The sequence below is a fragment of the Sitodiplosis mosellana genome, unplaced genomic scaffold (genome assembly GCF_009176505.1).
Source record: "Sitodiplosis mosellana isolate CC-2019 unplaced genomic scaffold, AAFC_SMos_1.0 Smas_scaffold_3, whole genome shotgun sequence".
Classification (NCBI taxonomy): domain Eukaryota; kingdom Metazoa; phylum Arthropoda; class Insecta; order Diptera; family Cecidomyiidae; genus Sitodiplosis; species Sitodiplosis mosellana.
The window spans coordinates 10,464,612-10,484,118 of record NW_022595246.1 but is presented as its reverse complement, the minus strand read 5'-3'; the positions used below and the strand labels follow the sequence as shown (position 1 = coordinate 10,484,118).

The window sequence follows — 19,507 nt, the reverse complement described above, 5'->3', positions numbered from 1 at the left end:
GACCGAAGACAAGGCCAAATTAATGATTTTACATGTTACGCGTGCGTCTGGCCAGTACACAAATCAACATCACACTCACTATTTTTGATGCCTCGTTTTGCAATGAGCATTTCGGAGGGAGGAAGGTCGATTGCGATCCGATCAGAAATCACTCAAAACTGTTTCATTACACTCGAAATTCAGTGCAATGGTGTTTTTTTTTCGCGTTCCATCCATGCTTTAATATGGAATCAAAATTCACCAAACAAGAGCTATCGCATCGATGGAAAGTTACTTAACGGATTTGCATTGCACAAAATCCATGTGATCAGGACCCATCAAAATGAACCAACCAATTGGATTTCAAGCTTCAAATTCGAACTAATTCCGTTGTTTTTTTTTCAGGGGATTGTGTAATTTTGCGGTGATGGATTAGGCGAGTGAAAATTGGAATATCAACCATAATTCCGTGGCGAAATTCATTTCATAATCTCGGATGAGAAGCGCGAAAAAAATGGTGCGTGATACGATTTCCGGTTGGGCAAAAGACACACAAATATTGGCTTATGGTTTCAAAATGAAACCACCAAATAACAACGGTGATAAATCTGCGCACCATTTCACATGGAATTAAAAAGTGATTTTCGTAGAAAAAAAACCCAAAGCGAATGACGCTTTAAATTAGAAAATTCGCTATTTTGGGTGCGTTCATCCAAATGACATTTGTTGATGTTGTGCATGTTTTAAATCCCATTCTAGCCATTTTTAATCCGAAACGAATGCGAATTCGTGGACGATAAATCGTTGTTCGCTTGTCATTCTGCGACGTAATGGAGTCAAAACTGGTAAACGCACCGAGAACTTTCGACCGAGTAATTATTATTTTGCACCTGCAAATGGTGCGTAACAAATGGACATCATCATTTAAATACGAGAACATTGTGATAATGACGATTTCCGGAATGTCACTTTTTTCTCACTTTCTTCCACCGCCCACTGCCCACGCTCCTACACGTATCTCATTCACTCGTCCGCTCTTGACTTAAGCACCCGGAACAAATGTTCATAATTCACCTGTCCATTCGAAATGCTGAATTTGATTAGATTTGAGCCACTGAAAACGATATGATTTAAATACGTCTGTTTACCATCGCGTAATGCATATTTATTTTTTAGCCCCATCCGCAAATGTCACCATCGTCGCCGTGTTGTCTCATTGTTTACCGTGATTTATGTGCGCCTTCGTCTCATGCAACGCACATTCAGATATATATCTTAAGAAGTGCTGGGTTGTTCGTACACAGACAAAAACACCAAAGTATGGATTTGTGTGTATGTGCGGTGCGGTGCGCGTATGTTTGGAAAATCTCGTTTTCGTCGTCGAGCACGTTCCGATGCTATGCCATTTATATTTTTTTGTGTCTGGGCAACGGGAGCATTAATGAAATGACAATGTCATTATAATTAAGTAAAAGTCGTTAAGATTACATCATCAACAACACAGAATCTCATTAAAAATTCCTTTTTTCGTAATCTTTGTGGGGGTATTTAACAGACGCTGTCACCGTCGCTGCCAACAGACGCAAGGAAATTGTCGCTTGAATCACCTTCTTTTTTCATTGTGTGCAAGCATGGGGTGAAACAATCTACAGGTCTTTAGTATTCTGCTTGGAAGTCAGCTTCTCATTTCAAGACATCGAAGCACAATAATTTTTCAACGTTTTTACAGCCATGTGAACAGGGCATTCTGTTTTACATCAAATGAAATTTCATTTTATTCTAATTAAAACACGTTTTACAACTAGTTTTCGCCGTTCGGGTGAACGGTAAAATGGGATTCACAGCGCAGCTTTTGAATGAAATGATGCAATTGATGATGTACATTCATAAATGCTTTTCTAAGAGGCTCTTTTTTCGTTACAACTGAATGCCAAATCTATGTCAGAACGGAGAAAATGTGCCAGATTTTATAGGCTTAGAATAATAAGTTCATATAATTGCCATCGACTCTCGACTGAGCTATGCTTGCGTTCCACTAAGCTTTTATACCGAATTTTTCACAGATCTCTTTTTCAAATCCCTTTCAATTTCCATTAGCATTTGCTCATATTAGACCAAATTCTTAATGTATACTCAGATTCGATAGCGTTTTTTGCTTACCTCACAAAAACAATTATTGGATTTTCTTCTGTATAAGAAGAATAATCTGAAATTTCAGAGTCGAAATGACGAATCCGTTTGTTTCTTCTCTTCATTTTCGCTTTTTCTCTTTCAATTCTTCGTTTATTTCCCATTTTTTCAAAATAATATTTTTCAAGAAGCAACACAAATGGGAGTCTAGATATGTGTATTTGATACTTCAAATTAAATTCGAAAATCTCAATTCATATTATCACCTTAATTTATCTGCTCAGACTCTGTGCATAATGTTAAAATTTAAACTTTGAAAAGCCACACAGCTCCTGGAATTTGGAGTAAGTTTCACTGTTCAGATTGATATATGAGTATTTCCTTATTATTGCCTACAAGTGTGAAACACAAGCATTGCTTGTTGAAACAATGTGCGATTCCTTAACCTGCGATACGGAATGGTGTTGTGTATCTTGAAATGTGTTTAATTCCAAATCGTAAGATGTTTTAAATGGGCATTCCTGCAGTATGTACATGTGGAAAGAAATATGCCTGGGAAAAATCGATTAAAATGCAAATCCCTTTGTTATTGAATCGTTTGGTGTCGTCGGCTGTTTATTGTGTTGAGAAATGTGATTCATTTGGAAATTGCATGGTATGCACCAGAAATGAACAAGATGAGATATAAAATCGATGCAACTCCGTTCAATATGTGGAAAATGAATGAAACGTTGCCTGTGGCGGCAAAGGTGCCACAATTGATTCTCCGTTCGGATAAGGTGCGATAAAATTTAGGTGAGCATATGTTTGCGTTTACCTTGGAGATAATCCAATTTTCCACTCACACAATGCTCGAATAGTGATGAAGATTGCGCAAACAAGCTCAGACGATGTGCATATGGTGTTGGAGCCGATTTTCCACACAAAGAAAGCCGAAATGACAAAGAGCATAAATCCGATTACATCATAAATTCTCACATGCCAAAAGAAAATATTCTTGGAATATCAAATACGGTGCAAACAAAGCTGAATGACAAATAACTTCTCAACACCTTCTCTTTCACACATGCACTCACACTGGCTCATCGATATGGCCTGAACAAAGATCTCCGAATAATAATAATAATAATAATATTAATGTTAGAATAAGCAACATTGGCTTTGGTGTCGTCATGAATTGGCGTGTTTGGTAAACGGCACCGTTCATCGCACCACAAAATATCTATTTATAATCATATGGCTTCACTCAAAATATTATCTACGACTTTGCATCGTTGCGGCAAACAATGACACAAATGCTGCTATTGTGAGTGTGAGAAATGGGGCGGCGATAAGGAGGAGAGAGAGAGACAGAGTATTAAGTCACCGCACTTGCACCGCAAACAAGCACATTTATATGCAAACATGGTTACAGTAAGTCGGAAATCTCTGTTCGATCAAACAATTTGTAATATTAATAATAATGATTTTGTCGGCATGTCTATAAATTTAAATTAAATTTCGATAAATTTTCTCGCAAGCTCAAGTCCTTCCAACTACTTGACGATGGATGTTGAATTGGTCTCGATCTTGGTCTCGTTTACTTTGTCTTGAACGCTTTCTCTCTGTGTGTGTCTCGCTTTATCGGATTTTGTCGCAAAACTCTTTGGCTCTTTTGATGTGGTGTACGCTGGGGTTTTGTACACACCGACTGACTCGAAACTCAGCCGTTGAGTTAATTAATCGCGTTAGTGTAATTGAATCAACAATGTGTATCGCGTTACGCTCATTCCACGAGACAGCTTTGCATACCATTCGAAATGAACGCTCGCGTGCTCACTCTGCGTCAATGGAATGGGAGTCTCTCTCTCTCTCTCTCTCTCTCTCTCCCTCTCTCTCGACAAAAGCAAGATGATGATTACAACGTTCTTGTTGGATAACAATTATGGTAATTTATTAACTAGTTGAATAATATGATGCAGAATGAAGAGCAGGAACATGCCCGTTCTGTTTTGCTCCATTTTATTAGCGAGAGAGAGATATTAAGAGAGAGAAATTCCCACAGCAAAATCGTCTTCTGATTGACATTTAATAGTTGCTGTTATCTACAACTTTCAAAACCACCACACACTATATCCCGAGTACCAGAGACTGAATAATTGCACTTTAAACATCCGCAACGGCACACGCTATGCTCATGTAATCGTATTCCCGTTGTGCAAATTACGAGAAATTATCAAATGCCGTCGGGATAAATAACAATAAGTTCAATGTGAACGAGCGATTTTATGAAAAAATTCATTTTCAGTCACGATCAAAAACTGCTTTTTTCCTTTGTCAGTGGATAAACCGACAAAATTTGTCTGGGATCAAAAGCGTCTGTTAATAATTTTTTCTTCTTGTAATCAAAAATTAATGTAAACTGAAACTTTAGCAAAACTAGTTCAAGCACTCAAAAACGTAATAATATTTTATTTTAAACGAAACACGAGAGAGAGGGAGAGAGAGAGAGAGAGAAAAAAAAGTTTATGACGCAAAATAATGCGAAGTTGAATATGGGGGAAAAACAGTGGGCAAAATAGATGCAATGGTAGGATACGGTTTCAGTTGGCAGGTTGATTGGATGCAACGGTGTTATCTATGCGGTACTATGATTAAAAATTTGCTGCCAGCAAAAGCATCAAACAAAATTACAATATTTAATAGACGTATATAAATTAGAATATTCGTACGTGGTTTGCATTAACTATGGCGAGTGGTTCCATATTTACATAATGACTACAGCAGCTTTACTTCGTTCGAAGCGCGTGCACAGACACGCATCAAAAGCGTCTTTGTTATCTCCGGTGTGTCGGCCGAAGCAGAAGGAAGAGAAGGAGCGAGGGGATGACTGCCACTGCCATTGCCATCGCTGTTACTGCACCAACCATTCCAACTGCCGAACAAAAAACAGCTGATGTAAATCTGCTGCAATCTTTCTTTTTTTACGAAGCCACAATACTCGAGTAAACTGCATGAGATACATCATCATGCATAATAATAAAAACGCACACGACCGCTTGCTAAGTTCCCGTTTTAATGCTATGCCATCAAGTTGGTGTTTTTTTCTCTGACGCAGTTCGTTTTCTCAAACTTACCTTGTGGTTTTTAATCATACGCGATGCACACGGTGCATATGAGCGAAAACTTTGCTCGAACCACCACCACTGCCGTCGTCGAAATCAATAGCCATAAATTATTTTAATTATCTCATTTGAACTGAAGCGGTAATTAATTGGCACTTTGCCGTTTTATTTCCGTGCACAATCTCTCTCTCTCTCTCACTCTCTAACGAGCTCCATAAAAACCGATGGCATTCGCATAAGCCACAACGATATGATTGTTTTATTGTGAAAAATAGGAAAAAGTTTTTTTTTCGGTCTGGGTGACACACACACACACAAGACACAATATGCGAAAAGAAAGCTCTTTATCAAGACATTCTTGCGCCGGATGTGCTTCACGGGTTTTTTTCTCTTCTCTTCTGTCCTCTGAACGCTGTTGCGTTTATGCACGACAGCATCGACGAAAGTGGAAGAAGTTTCGACGATATCACTCTCGAAATATTGGCGCTTTATGGCTCTATCTGTCGCTCTCTGGCGTAGGCGAGCATCAATTACGCGCTCTGCATAGAACAAATTAGATAACGGTTGCCACACGCTGCCTCATTCTTGTTTCAACTTGCACCATGACATTATTAGCTATAGCAGGCGCCAACTAAAGTCACACACAGACGTTAAGTCGCCGTTATCACTAATATGTGAACCATCTAAATCCACAACTCACACATATGACGGTAACAATAAAACAAGAGGCAACCGCACGCCATACCACATCTACGTCTTTGTCTATTTTTCGTTTTATCTATACAAAGTATTTCATACAATATTAAAAGTTGGAAAAGTTTCGTCATTTATCAAAATTACCACTGGAAAATATGTGCTTTCAGTGCGGCAATGGTCACAAATACGACAACTAAAATGGGTTTTTGGGAGTTTTGTGTGATTTTTGCCAAGCATTTCTCCAATTGCCATTTTCATATGTTCGTTTCGTAGATTTTGGAAGTCGTTCTCGGAAATTGCTCGCTTTTCTTCCAATATTTTGTTGATACTCGTGAGTCACCTTGAATACAATCATTTTCACTCGATGCCATACAATGCCTTGCCCGAAATGAGCCGAAAAACTTTGCCATTAGGAGCATCGTCGAAAGTGTTCATGTGTATTCGAAAAGGAATTTCCTATCGCATAATTGCTTAAATCAAGCGTTTTATCGTTTTTTTTTTTCATTTAATTTCGGTTGCGGTTGTTCAGTTATAAAACAATGATGTTAAACTCCAAACAACGCTTAAGATGCCGAACGATACGGCAAGTTAAAGAAAATCTCCGAATGTTCAAGATTTTCGCCTCATCAGTTCTTTTTTCTACTTCTTCGTCTTCTTTTCTTCCACTCTTTTACTCTTGTTTCTCTTCCGTGGCGAGTTTTTTTTTCGCATGCTTTTGCACTCCGACAACCCAGAAAATATGTGCATCACGCGTTTGAAATTTTCCATTTCTCACACAGTGCCAAACAAACACTAAACACCAAAAATGCAAAATTTCCGCCGTATTTCCGACAACGATGCCATCGAAAGGGAGAGTAGAGAAGAGGGAAAGAACCAGTCGGGCGCGTTCAAGTTTTCAACCATTTCCACGCTGTTCACTGTGCGGATAATTTCTTTTGCATCAATTTTGTGCCTTTAAGCGTTTTACTGTTGCCATTTAAAATCTTGATATCTTTTTACTTTTGAAATCCGTTGTTTGGCAGACTCTTAGCGGTTGTTACGGTGTCATTCGAACAGTGGAAGTGGCATTTTTGTTGGATACGGATTTTTTTCTTCTCTTTCTCTCCTCCTCCTCGATCACTTCTCTTCAACGCTTCCATTTTATATTGTTTTTGAAATGAAATTTACAATTCCTTAGTTCCTTTTGCTACTTCATCTGATTTCTTTCAGTCGTGTTTGGTGCTAGTTGTGTTTGCTGCTTTACATCTAAATGGTTTTATGTCTGCGTGTATGATAATCTGTTTCCTTTGTTTTCTTCACTCACCAAAAAAACTTCTTTGGCGGGCAAGAGATGCTTTTTTCCGCTGTCGTTGTTCGCTTTAATTGCATCATTTTTTGCTTCCAGTTCACGGGAATGGTGAGTTTTACAGATTTTAAACGCTTGAATTTCGACGGAAATGGATGGGAAAAAAATTTATCGGTGATGGTGACAAAGCAGAGGTCATTTTTTGAGGATTTTTGTTCTGGAGAAAGAGTTGAATGCATGGGAAAAAAGGGTGAAAATTTAAGATGTTTCAAGACTTGATTCACAACATGGAAAGAAACTATGCAATAACGTCGAGCCTTCCAATCAAATGTGCCAAGATTCCATTTTTGACGGAATGAAATCGTATTTTCTAATGAGACTCTGCCTTAAATTTCGAAAAATTCCGAAAGATTTGATAATTTTCGCCGCTTTTTAAAATAAACTAACTCACTTTGGGTTCCTTAACCCAATTCAGAAACGGATTTTCTTCCAGAATACGTCAATTATGCGTTCATTTCTGCTACTCCAATAAACTGAATCAAGCCCTGTGCAACGAAGGTCCATTTTTTCCTCGCTTCGCGTTTGACACAAATCTTTTGTTTTCCAAGTTGAGCAACTTCGATGGCAAGTGATAATTGCGAATTATACAAATTTACAAAGTATTTCTGTAATGCTGGACAATTTCAAGAATTTATTTCATGTTTTGAGGCAAATTTGCTTTGAGTCTGCAGTTGAAATCATATCTATGATACTTATAATTTTACTTCGTCCTACATTCATCGCGTTTTCCTTTTTACTGAAGACTTTTTTGTTTATCCGCTATAATTTGTATCGTGTTTCTACGTAAAATGTCCATTTATCTGAAAGAAAAACACGCGATAACATCATCAAAATTCGCAGATATCCTTGAACTTTGAATAATTCAAGTTAAGATAATCTCATTCTTTGAATATCTTCCAGGAAAAAAAAAATGGAAAACATCCCAAACATTCAGTAAAGTTTTTTGTTTCTCTTTCGATGATTTATAAAAAGAAGCCGTCAAAATGCCATTTGTATTCGCATAAGTAATGAAGTGATGCACCTGTCAAATGTCGAGCTTTTTCAATTTTTCCGAGGGCAGGAGAAAAAAATAGATTATGTGCGATGAGGTTGATGATGGAGTGGGAATGATGAATAATTCGTGTGGATGTTAAATCAAAATGTTGTTTGTTCGACGTTGCAAATGAAATGGGAATCCATATTTCAACGGTGAAGACACTTAATCATTTAACGTTTATGTGAAAATGATCAAGTCGTCAAGTCAAAACTACAGATTGAATGGTTATGGTGCACAGCGCACCGCAAAAGTAGCAAATCATTTCACCCAACCAACGAACCACCGAAAGAAGAGCAAAAAAACATGAATATGAAAAAAAATCATCCACACATATTACATTTGTTGCCGTGTGCTGGCTTCTTTTCATCCCGGTAAAAGTGTTCACATTGTGAAAATAATGCGAAAAGTTAAAACAATTTTCTGCTCAATCACAATTCCCAAATGTGCGATATAAATAAAGTTTGTGCTTGGTACATTGAGTTAAAACGTAAATTGAAATGCACACACACACACGGACTCGATGAAATAACAATAACAATAAAAATGTTGTTGAACACAACACATAATCCACTCAAACAAATATTCCGTTGTACCTTTTTTCCGCTCTCACTCTCTCGCTCGCTCGCTCGTGTGCGCTCCCATTTTTTGTGTGCTCGTTTGGTCCATTCAACATTTCGGAGCGGAGAACAAAAACTTTTATGACAGAGAAGAGAGAAAAAAAAACGAGCGGGTGTGAGAGAATGCGAGTGTGTGTGTGCTGTGCAAACCTTTGCTGACATAAGGGGTGACGACACCGCTGTGATTATATGGATTGAGCCAGAAGAACGTGTAAAGAAGTGAAAAAGTGATAAAGAAATATCATTCGATCATAAATATGTAAGCGTGCATATACACACACACAGAGAGAGAGAGAGAGAGAGAGAGAGAGAGAAGTCAGAGCTAGTTCCAACAAGCTGGTTGAAACGCCATTTGGCCGTCGCTTTTGCATTTGCATGATGGATGGATTTCGCCGTCTTCCACCATTTGTGAATATTTCACCCAACGAGAATATTGATTCGGTGTAACATTTTGGAAAAGGTTTGACACGCAAGCAGCACCAAAAGTGCCATTTTCAAGCGCACCGGCCTGCGAAAACACGCCAAAAATATCAAATCGCTTTTCGTATCAACGTGTCGATTTCGACGGCAGGCCATACGCTCAAAAAATGTTTTAGACCGAGTAAGATAGAAAGTGGATTTTTCCTGCACTCACAACGAGTGAAAGAGAAAAGAAACGCAAGCCCAGAAGCTTCACGTAAGTCAAATTATATTGGCAAAACATCTATTATACATGCGAATACATAATAATAAAATGAAAATGCTTGAACTCACTGTACAACCGTATTGTGCCATCTGTTTCGCCTCGTGGGTTTTTTGCAACGCACTTATACGTTCCATAATCGTCCATCGTAACACTGAATATGGTTAGTTTCATATGCGTTTTATACGATGGTACGCCGATGCTCGAGTCTGCTCTGCTCGTTTTATTCGTCCATCGTTCATCATTTGTTGTTGATGGATATTTGTTTTTGTTTTTTTCGTTCGTTTGTTCGCCGGTTGATTTTTTCCCCATTCATTCGTTATTCCAAGGGTTGTCGATGCATCCGTCGCAAAAGTCGCACATCAAGTTCGACAGCATACAAAAAGAAAAAAAAACACACACACACAATATTAGTTATACAGCGACGTGGAAAATAAATTCGAAAACAAAAATATCAATGTCAGTGTTAAATACAGAAACAAGGAACCCTCCCACTAAACACAATGGAACATTCATCAAAACAAACACAATCACATTAACATATTTATGCGATTTGCTACACCAATTCCCAGTTACCATCCATACATGCATCCGGCCATTTCTCTCGATACACACACCGCATTTTTTTCCCGCTGGGTTTTCTCCATTTTTGTGGCTGAGTATTTTGCCGTCAGCCAAATCCAATATGCATGGGGGAAACTAAATAAAACAGCCAACACTCGACGACGCAAATTTATTCGTCCGTTTGATTGATAAAATACTCATAACATGTAAACGAACCATTGAATCCACGCTATTCTTGACCTGACACCACACATTTTTATACCGAATGCCGGTGAATTTCGGAGCTTTCTCTTTTATTGAAATGAATTTTATGCGATGATTTTGTCTTTATGATGCACACGATTTTCGAAACCGATGAGCGAAACGAAATGTTCCTTTTATGACGCAACGAAGACCGAATAATTCATTTATTTCATCATTTCCATTCTAATCACCATTTGATTACGACGAACAAAGTAACCGATCTGATTCATTTCATTATCCTCTTTGACTAATCTAATAAAAGAACAGCACATTTTTTTTCTCATTGCATTCAAAAGCGCCACTCTTTTTGTGGCCCATGCAGATTAATGCGGTATAACGTTTTTGTTCAGCAGTTTAATTATTGACAATCTTTCCTATTTTATCAATTGATTGCAGGCAATGTGGACTTTTCATCATCACAAGAGTTTACAATAGCTGCCGAACGGGTCGTTCATTGTTCAATGGAAAATCATATTCTGAGCATGAGTTGATATTTCATTCATTCGTTCGTTCGGTCGTTGGTGTGTGTGTGTGTGTGTGTGTGTGTGTGTGTGACTGGTTTTCAAAATCATGGCTGACCAAATGGCCAAAGTAAAAAACTTATTTGGTTTGGATGTGGGGTGGGCAAAGTCATTTTGCTGCCTGAATTAATATTTCAATAGCATCAGATCGGACGAGATGTCATATGCAATGCACACAGGCATGTATATTGGTGATTAGGTCACGGCTATGATTAAAATTTTCCGTTTTATTCGATTCACATTGTTTCCGAGCAATGGAACGTCAGCCGCTTGTTTTATCAGCTTCGGATGTGTTGCATTGATGTGTGGTTGCTGTTGCTGCTGCTGCTGCATGCTGTCTTTGCGCTGTGAAAAAGCGGATTTGGGAAACCACAAAAGTATATGCGTATGTGTGTGTGTGTGTGTCATTGTCAAAATTTGCGATGATTATGCATGGGGTTTTTCTCAATAATTCGACGCGTTGATCGTCACAGCCATCGAACAGCGCACACACAATTGGAAATTCTCGCTGAGCTCCAAAATGTTTTTTTTCTTTTGTTATCGTTGCCAAAACGTCTATCATATTTCAACCGAGTTCAGGAAGTAAATTTCATTTCAAATACTTTCCTTGCTTGACAATTGCGTCGTTGGTGGTTGTTAATCGACTTTTAACTGTTTCGCCGTTTATCACTCGACTTTATTTAAATACATTTTCTGCCTGATTTGACTACACTGTCAAATTCATTACATGCAATTTGACTCTCGGCCAGAATTTATGGACAATGGAAAAAAAATATGGCAACCGCGCTCTTTTTTTTCCATACAGACACTCGCACACAAATCGATTTAATTTAATCACGCGCGCACATGTTATGAAGTCGTGTTAATTGAATTAATCACTCGCTCATTTAAACATCCAATTTAATTTAAAGCATAATATTTGTTTTCATTTTAAACAGATACAACGAAAGATAAAAAGAATGAAAAATGCTCTTAATTTATATTTATTGGGTTTTTAAAGCTGTTTATTTCAGCGGTGAATTTACCGATATTTTTTCGAATCATGGATCATTTGACCATCGCCCTTCGTCCAGTAATTTAATGACGTTGGATGCGCTTCGGAGAAACACTCTAGCGTTACACTGAAACCTTCTGCCGCTCCGACTGGGGTTGAAAGAAAATGTAGATTAGTGTGGAAATTGAGAAATAAAACTATCTGATATTCCTAACAATTGAAATGGATGAATATAATTGGATTTGTGAAGGCAAAATAATATCAATTCAATAGAACTGTAAAAAGGCTGTTGTTTTAAGAATTACTTCGAAAAAAATCATTTTTAATCATATTTTAGTTGCTCAAATCTAAATGAATTGTTTAATTATTATGAAATCCAAAGAAAATCAAAATCAAATAAAGAACTTCGACGGAATTCAGTCGACAGACAGAATTTCAATTCGCAAGTTCTAAATGCATAATTCAATTAGTACAAAGGTAAGAGAAGTGAAGAAGAAGCAACGGATGAATAATAATAAAGCCATGATAAAAGTGCATAATTGAATGTGTCAATGGCGCTAATTTGATTATAATCATGATAATTTTCACACAATCATACCCAATTGGTATTACTTACCTAGCTGATGCGGAATCCAAAGCATGGGAGGAACTGAGCGGTGATGTCGCACGCGGCAAGTGAGCGAAATAGAAATAGAAAATGAGAATGAAGAATGAAGAAGAAGAGTATAAGAGTATGAGCGTATGAAAAATGAAACTCGATTGCAAAATTAACACTAATTAGACGAGATAATTTCAAAAATGGATAGCGCGAATGATGACGGGCGGACAAGTTCTGAGTGCATTCACTGTCTTTGCTTTTACTGTGACTACATTCATTACGAATTTAAGATGCGACACAGAATATTCCGTTCACATCGCTGTTGGCTGTTTGTCGTTCTTTGTGTCCCATTGCATATAAATTGACGTTGAAGTAAATGGCAAATGAAACAGCCCTAAAAGGCCAATGAAACAACAAAAAAAAGGAGAAAAGAAAAAATTCCACGAAAGGTTTGCTTTTTAGAATCCTTTCAACCTTTCACTTGCCATTCGTCGGAAACTGGTTTGTTCCAGTAAAACACACAGAAAGTAGATAAATAAAACTTTGACGAAATCAAATGGAATGTGATTGAATATTCCAGGTTTTGCGTTGCAATATTTCCATTGGTGTCATTCAGCAAAGTAATTATCGCCGCAATTCGTGCGAAGCAGCAGCAAATGCCAAAACACAGAATATTCTTCTGATAAAACGAAGAAGTTCCGAAGAAAATGTTGCATTCGAAACTTTGTATTTTTTTTTCCCTCGACTTTGCGCAATACGAATTTCAATGAACGTATTGAAGCGTGCAAAAACTTCGCCTCAATGCAAAGTAACATCAACGAGGAAAAAAAAGGAAAATACAAATTTGAATTGAAGAGAAGAAGAAAAAACGCACTCAAAGTGAATGTTGTATCTGTTCAATGTTCACCCGTAAAACATTCAAAATGCAATTGATATTTATACTTTTTTAATTGCACAGAAATTCGCGTTTTTTTTATTCCAATGAATGCAACCTTTTCTTCTCGTTCTACGGTGAAATTTGTAACGATGAACGCGAGATTTTTTTTGTGTTCATTGCTGCGGACTTAAAATAAGAACCTGCATACAAAATTTACGTTTTCAATTCACAGTTTTTTTTTGCCGTACCATGAACCGGGAGAACGGGATAAAACATAGTGTTGAAACATTTTCTTTAATTACATTCGTCTTTTATGCATTTTCTTTGCTTTTTGGATTGAAAACACGGTGTTGAACTATCGCTCGCGCGCACACACACACACACACACACACACACATAATTCAATTCACGATGTATAAATAAAATCGAGCCTAGGATATTGCTAATCACAAGGTGGCAGCGATGTGTGTATGTGTTTCCGGTGCCGTGATGCGATCATGCTATTCATCGGATTTTCTCACCCGGCAACGCCTGTGTAGCGCAGCTGATTTTACTCCAATTTCTTTGATTCTTTGCACTTTCGCTCCATTCATTTTACGTGCTAAAAAATTCATAAATGAAAAAGTGGCGTGTACGAAATGAAAACGCGCATTTTCTTTCGAATTGAAAACCAAGTCACACGCTGATGTTGCAATAGACTCGTCTTTCGCTTTCGGGAGTGCATAGCCATTGCAGCAATGGCAACGGTAACAACAGCCGCAGCACCAGCAGCAGCATCAATGACATCAGCATGTTTGTATGGCCCCGAACACACAAAATGAATGGTATAATGCAAAACTATGCTACTGGTTTGCATCGAAATAGTGTTCAGCATGTGTTTCATGTGTTCGTTTGCACGTTGCAGTCATATGAATGCGAGTATGAATCCATGTGTATGGTGCTGGGTGTGTTGTCGTTAGCGTGAGCGCGAAAATTTTTCTTTCATTTCGCCCGATTGTCTGCTTACCGCTGCTGCATATGTATGTTCGAAACGCGCGTTCGCGCTCTCATGTCTAAATGTTATGATATGGTGTATACACCCGCGAGAAACCCTATAATTTATGCCATTCGAGAGACTTATGAATCAACATTATTATCTTCGTATTTCGTAATCATATCATGAACGCAGCGCTCTCGACATCTCGCTACAAGGCACAAATGTTCGTAATATTGTGTGTATTCTTGCAAATATCTCACTTTTCTCGTGAAAGATGCACACAATAAAAAGACGAATGGAGAGATGAAGAGTGAGAAAAAAGGCACGACAGCGAAATCGCGAACGACTGGAGAAGAATAGAGAGAGAGAGAGAGAGAGAGAGAGAGAGAGAGAGAGAGAGAGAGAGAGAAAGAGAGCAAAAAGTCATTATGCATATGAAATTTTGCAGTACGAAGAAACATATTTTGCATCATGTGTGTAGATTCCTTTATTTATTTTTTTCGGGCGATGCCATTCGTTGCTTCATAAGAAACGTGTGTTCCCGTTGCGCGTTGTTCGTATAGAAAAACATGAGAGAGAAAGGGAGCAAAAGGGGATGAGGATAACAGAAATTGCAACGCAATTATTTCTTGAATCATGTCATATGGTTTTTAAAGCATCAAATCGGCAACGGATGCTTTTGTGTTACGAGCGCCAAACATAAATTACAAACTCATACTCTCACACTCTCTCTCCCATCTCAGTCAGCCCAATGCAATTTATTCAAATCAGCGAGAAATTTGTGCGGAATTCAGCAAATGTGCACGCTTTTTCAAGGCCAATTTGCCACGAATAAAACACCCGGCGACATAAAAATTAAATTGCCTGCACAATCAATGATCTTTCGAAGAAATTCCATAATACTACAAAACCTTTCAAATTGTTTCTCCTTTTGGAAAATATGGCATTCGATAAGTTGCAACGGAAATTATTCGAATTTTGTATGATTTTCTTTCAATTTTTCATTTTAATCGCTTCTTTTGTTCGTTGAGTTTTTAAAAGTCGATCGAATTGGAATCATTTTCGATTCACCATTGGATAAACGATTGGGCGTTGTGAGTCAGACGATAATGAGGTGCTGCATGGAAGGCACGTTGGTAGTAGTTTGGCGTTTCTTGTCTTGATTGGTAATCACATGACGTTTGCACTTCGTTAACCCATTTTGATGTTCGGGTGTTTTTCTTCTTCTTCTTTTTTTCTGATCCGGGTAATCAAAAAGCCAAGCATCATTCTGCTGGGCAATGAAAAACCGAGCACAGAAAGCAGGTCAGTTGCATTTAGAAGAAACTTTTTTCATTTGCACCAAACGCCCAAAAATCAACGGTCACAACACTCTCACTCACTCACTCAACTCACAAAACCCAAATGAGGATCGGAAAAACTTTTCGAAATCCGGTCACGTTTCCATATTTTTTTCATTCTCTATGTGTGTGTCCGTTCAATTCTCTTTCGGTTCGCATTGCTGTATTTGTAATGATTACTCTTGTGTCATTATCGCAGAGCAGGCTTTTTGATGGTGGTCTGTTCGTGCGGAGGACGGGAGTGAGACTCATGTTACACATCTCTCTCTCTCTCTCTCTATCTATCTCTCTGACACCGGCTCACGTTTTGCACCACGATATAAATCGATGAAAAGTCCAGGGCCATCAAATCATTTTGCACGACTGGATGAAAGCCGAGTAAATAAATAATACTTGGGCATGTGTGTCACATACGCTTGCCTCACATTAAATTAATCATCTGCTGTGGAATTAAATGGAAAGAAGTCATCACACAAGTCTGGCAAAACAATTACTTGCATTTTACTATGGGCGAGAGACGATCTTCAATTTTGCAGGGCGATATGACTTCTGAATTGTTGAAAGTTTTTAATTAAGATTTATTGATATTTTATTGGTGTTATTGTGGAATTCAGTGTGGTTTCCACACGCAAATATTCACTTAAATCTGCGGTGACAGTGGGTGGTTTATTTTGTTGTTTTTGCTCATCTACTGGTGAGTTCATTTTGTAATCATATAAAATTAGAGCATCCGGGCCATTAAGTGGCGTTAAAGTGATGAGAAAATGCGCTTATAAAATGTTAACTGAGTCGGAATATTTGTGTGATGCATCAAGTGTGTACAAAAGCCCTTTTTTCTATGCTCTTAAGAAGCCTGCGTTGCGGGAGAGCTTGGCGTTAACGATTATGTCGTTGAATGCCTGCAAGCCTCAACACCCTTTCTTTGTGCTTATGAATTAATGCAACAGAATTCAATCTACAAAAAAGACCTACCAGCATCGTCGTGTAGTACATACAGAAGTAATATAACACAACCTTTTTTTGTTGTTATCGTTTCATCATCATTTGGTGTGTTGTTATGCGAACAATGCGAACGCCTTCCTTTTTCTCGTTGCAAGTTATGTGAGAGAGAGAGAGAGAGAGAGAGAGTGCGAAAAGCAACAAGCAAACATTTCTTTCTGGTGACAACACACTCCCTACACACAATGCCTTCGTAATCTTTTGTGTGTACGTGGAAATTGCAGACGTTCCTTTTTGCTCGTGCCAAACCATAATCACAGCCATGTCATGTGCATTATGTACACAAAAGCACATACCACAACTAAACCCAATTCCATGCCAACACCAAACGGCAATAACAGTAATAATGGAAATATCTCAGTTGAGAAAGTCATCAAAAGTGGCCGCTATGTTATTTTAGCTAGTTTTCCTATTAGGATGACTGTTAAACGACATAGATTAAAGTCGAAAAACGGAAACATATGCACAACGCAATTTCATTTTACATTTTTTTTTTGCTGGATTTGAGTGTACTCCGACTCGAAGCCTTCGAGCATTTTGGGCTAGAAATTGCCCGATTGTATTTTGTTTAATCTCAGGATTTTATCGAGAGTACACAGAGATTTCATATCTTTGCAATGGTTCAATATTGTTTGACCCTGCAGCTTGAAACATTGCTTTTTTGACCACAAAAATCGTTGTTAAAATAAACAATTTTTGGACGTTTCAAATGAAATCCATTAACAAATATATCCAACGTCAAATATGTCTAGATTTTATATCTTTTTTTTAAACATAAATTATTTCGATTTTATTTCATTGAAATAAGCTACATCTAGCTATACTCGTGTCATTCAGGCTTTTTTCCAAAGAAATGCCCTCACACAGAAACTTTCATCATCATCTTTGTCTAGTTTTCTAATAAAAATCCCGCATTTTCCACTTGGTTTTTCTGCTATCCGGCGGCTTAATTACAATTTATGTACAATGGTGCATGAAAGAGAAAATGTGATAAAGCGCCAGATAAAAGGCATTGCAGCAAAACACAAAGTGTTCTGAAATAAATTTCACCATATAATCAACAATAGCTGCAAACAAAACAAAAGAATTGCAGTGTGCCAATTCAGTGGCAGCCAATTCAGTGCGAGTGGCGACGAAGAGAGGGAAGGAAAAAAGGAGGGGAGACAGAGCGTGTACAAAAAACGGCGTCGAAAGGAATACGGAAGTGGTAAACGAACTGCATAACTGCCGTAACAATGTACACAAATAAAAATGCACATAAAATAATGTCATAATTCTCGTGTACACAGTGTATTAAACGGCCACAACGCAGAGCCAGAGTGTGAGTTAGTGAGAGTGTGGCATTTTCTCTAAGCCGGAAAACGGAAGTTGTTCACAAAACGACATGATTATGTGTAAAATTTACCACTTTTTAACGCGCCATTCATATACAATTCGCTTGAGTTGCTTTGTGAGAACAGCGACATTTCATGCGGTCGTGTTTTTGTGTCCATGCTACACTTTAATTAGCCGCTGACATTCTATGCTAGTTTTTTTTGTTGTTGTTGGTTAGTCGCTTTTTGCTGTAGTGGTAATATGCGGCTTGCATTACCGGATATTTGATGGTTTTTCTTATTTGTATGAAAAACTTTATTTTTTCATTTCTTCCACTCTTTCTCTCATCTTCTCTTTGTTGCCACCTTCTCCCATCACTCGCTCTCATTCTTTTTTCTCTATATTTCACTTGGATGCGAACATCTCTGTCGAAATTGGTTTATTTACGGAAAAAGAAATATTCAAATGAAATCACACATTAGTATCATAAAATGTCACTGAAAAAAGGCAAAAGATAAAATCGCCTTTGCCGCTTGGGAAAATGTTTCCATGGAATAAGCTCCGTCTGTGCAGTGGATATCAAATCCGGTAGATTTTTTGTGTGTGTTTTTGATGTCCAATCATAATTAAGCTTGATGTTAATATCATATTACTATCACTTCCTCAATTACAGGATTTTACGGTGTGTAATAAGCTCATTTTTCTTATTTCGACTCCTCTAAATCTCTTCTCACATTTCCCACACGTTTTCTGCTCACGCTTTACATTTGCGTCGCACAATATAGACGCCTTAAAAAGTTTTGTGATTATCTTTTCGCGTTGCTTAAAATAAATTCAAATGACACTTTGATTCGAAATACATTAAATTACGGTATCCAACGACATAGCAAGCAAAAAAAAACGTTCTTTACGGTCGTGTATATTTTTGCGATTCCGGAAAATTCGGTGTTTGTCGGTTTGTGTACACGGTGTGATCACGTAAAAAATTATAAAGTTCGCAATGAATTGTGTGGCATAATAATTCATGTGCTTGTTTTAATAACGACTGCTTGGCGTCCGAAAAATTTAAATTTGAGTTGACAAAGTAAAAGTTATTTGCCGGTAGATGCAAAAGCGACAAGACTCCAAATGTAAGAGAGGTATTTTTTTTCAGGCGGATATAAGAGGTTGGGTCATGGGGATAAACCATGAATAATATTATTTTACAGACGGCTAATTTGAAATGTGAAGCTTGATGTCGTACCAAAATGAATTTATGCAAATGTGATAAGTCACCACATAATGAATGCTCATGCTCTCACACCCTCTCCATGTTGCTGTGTGCGTCACAGTGAGTCGACCGCCCCGCATCACAGCATCCATCATCCCGAGAAGAAGGTGTCGAGTAATATAATTCATTAAAAAGTGTTAAATATTTACATTAATTTAAGTTGCCATCATATAAACAGCAATTAATATTTTATTTGCGACAAGCGATAAAACGTTCACCTTT

General features: G+C 37.8%; 1 protein-coding gene across 1 annotated transcript in view; it reads right to left on the bottom strand.

Moving 5' to 3' along the window:
• The window catches only part of LOC129565880 (lachesin-like), a 61,012-nt gene that overhangs the window by 16,617 nt on the left and 24,888 nt on the right, over positions 1 to 19,507 (bottom strand). Inside the window, exons 8-10 of the mRNA XM_055441184.1 lie at positions 12,528 to 12,560; positions 11,943 to 12,060; positions 9,661 to 9,803 (exon numbers count right to left, since the gene is read on the bottom strand). Coding sequence (XP_055297159.1) covers positions 9,661 to 9,803; positions 11,943 to 12,060; positions 12,528 to 12,560 — 294 coding nt within the window. The remainder of the gene's footprint in view (positions 1 to 9,660; positions 9,804 to 11,942; positions 12,061 to 12,527; positions 12,561 to 19,507) is intronic.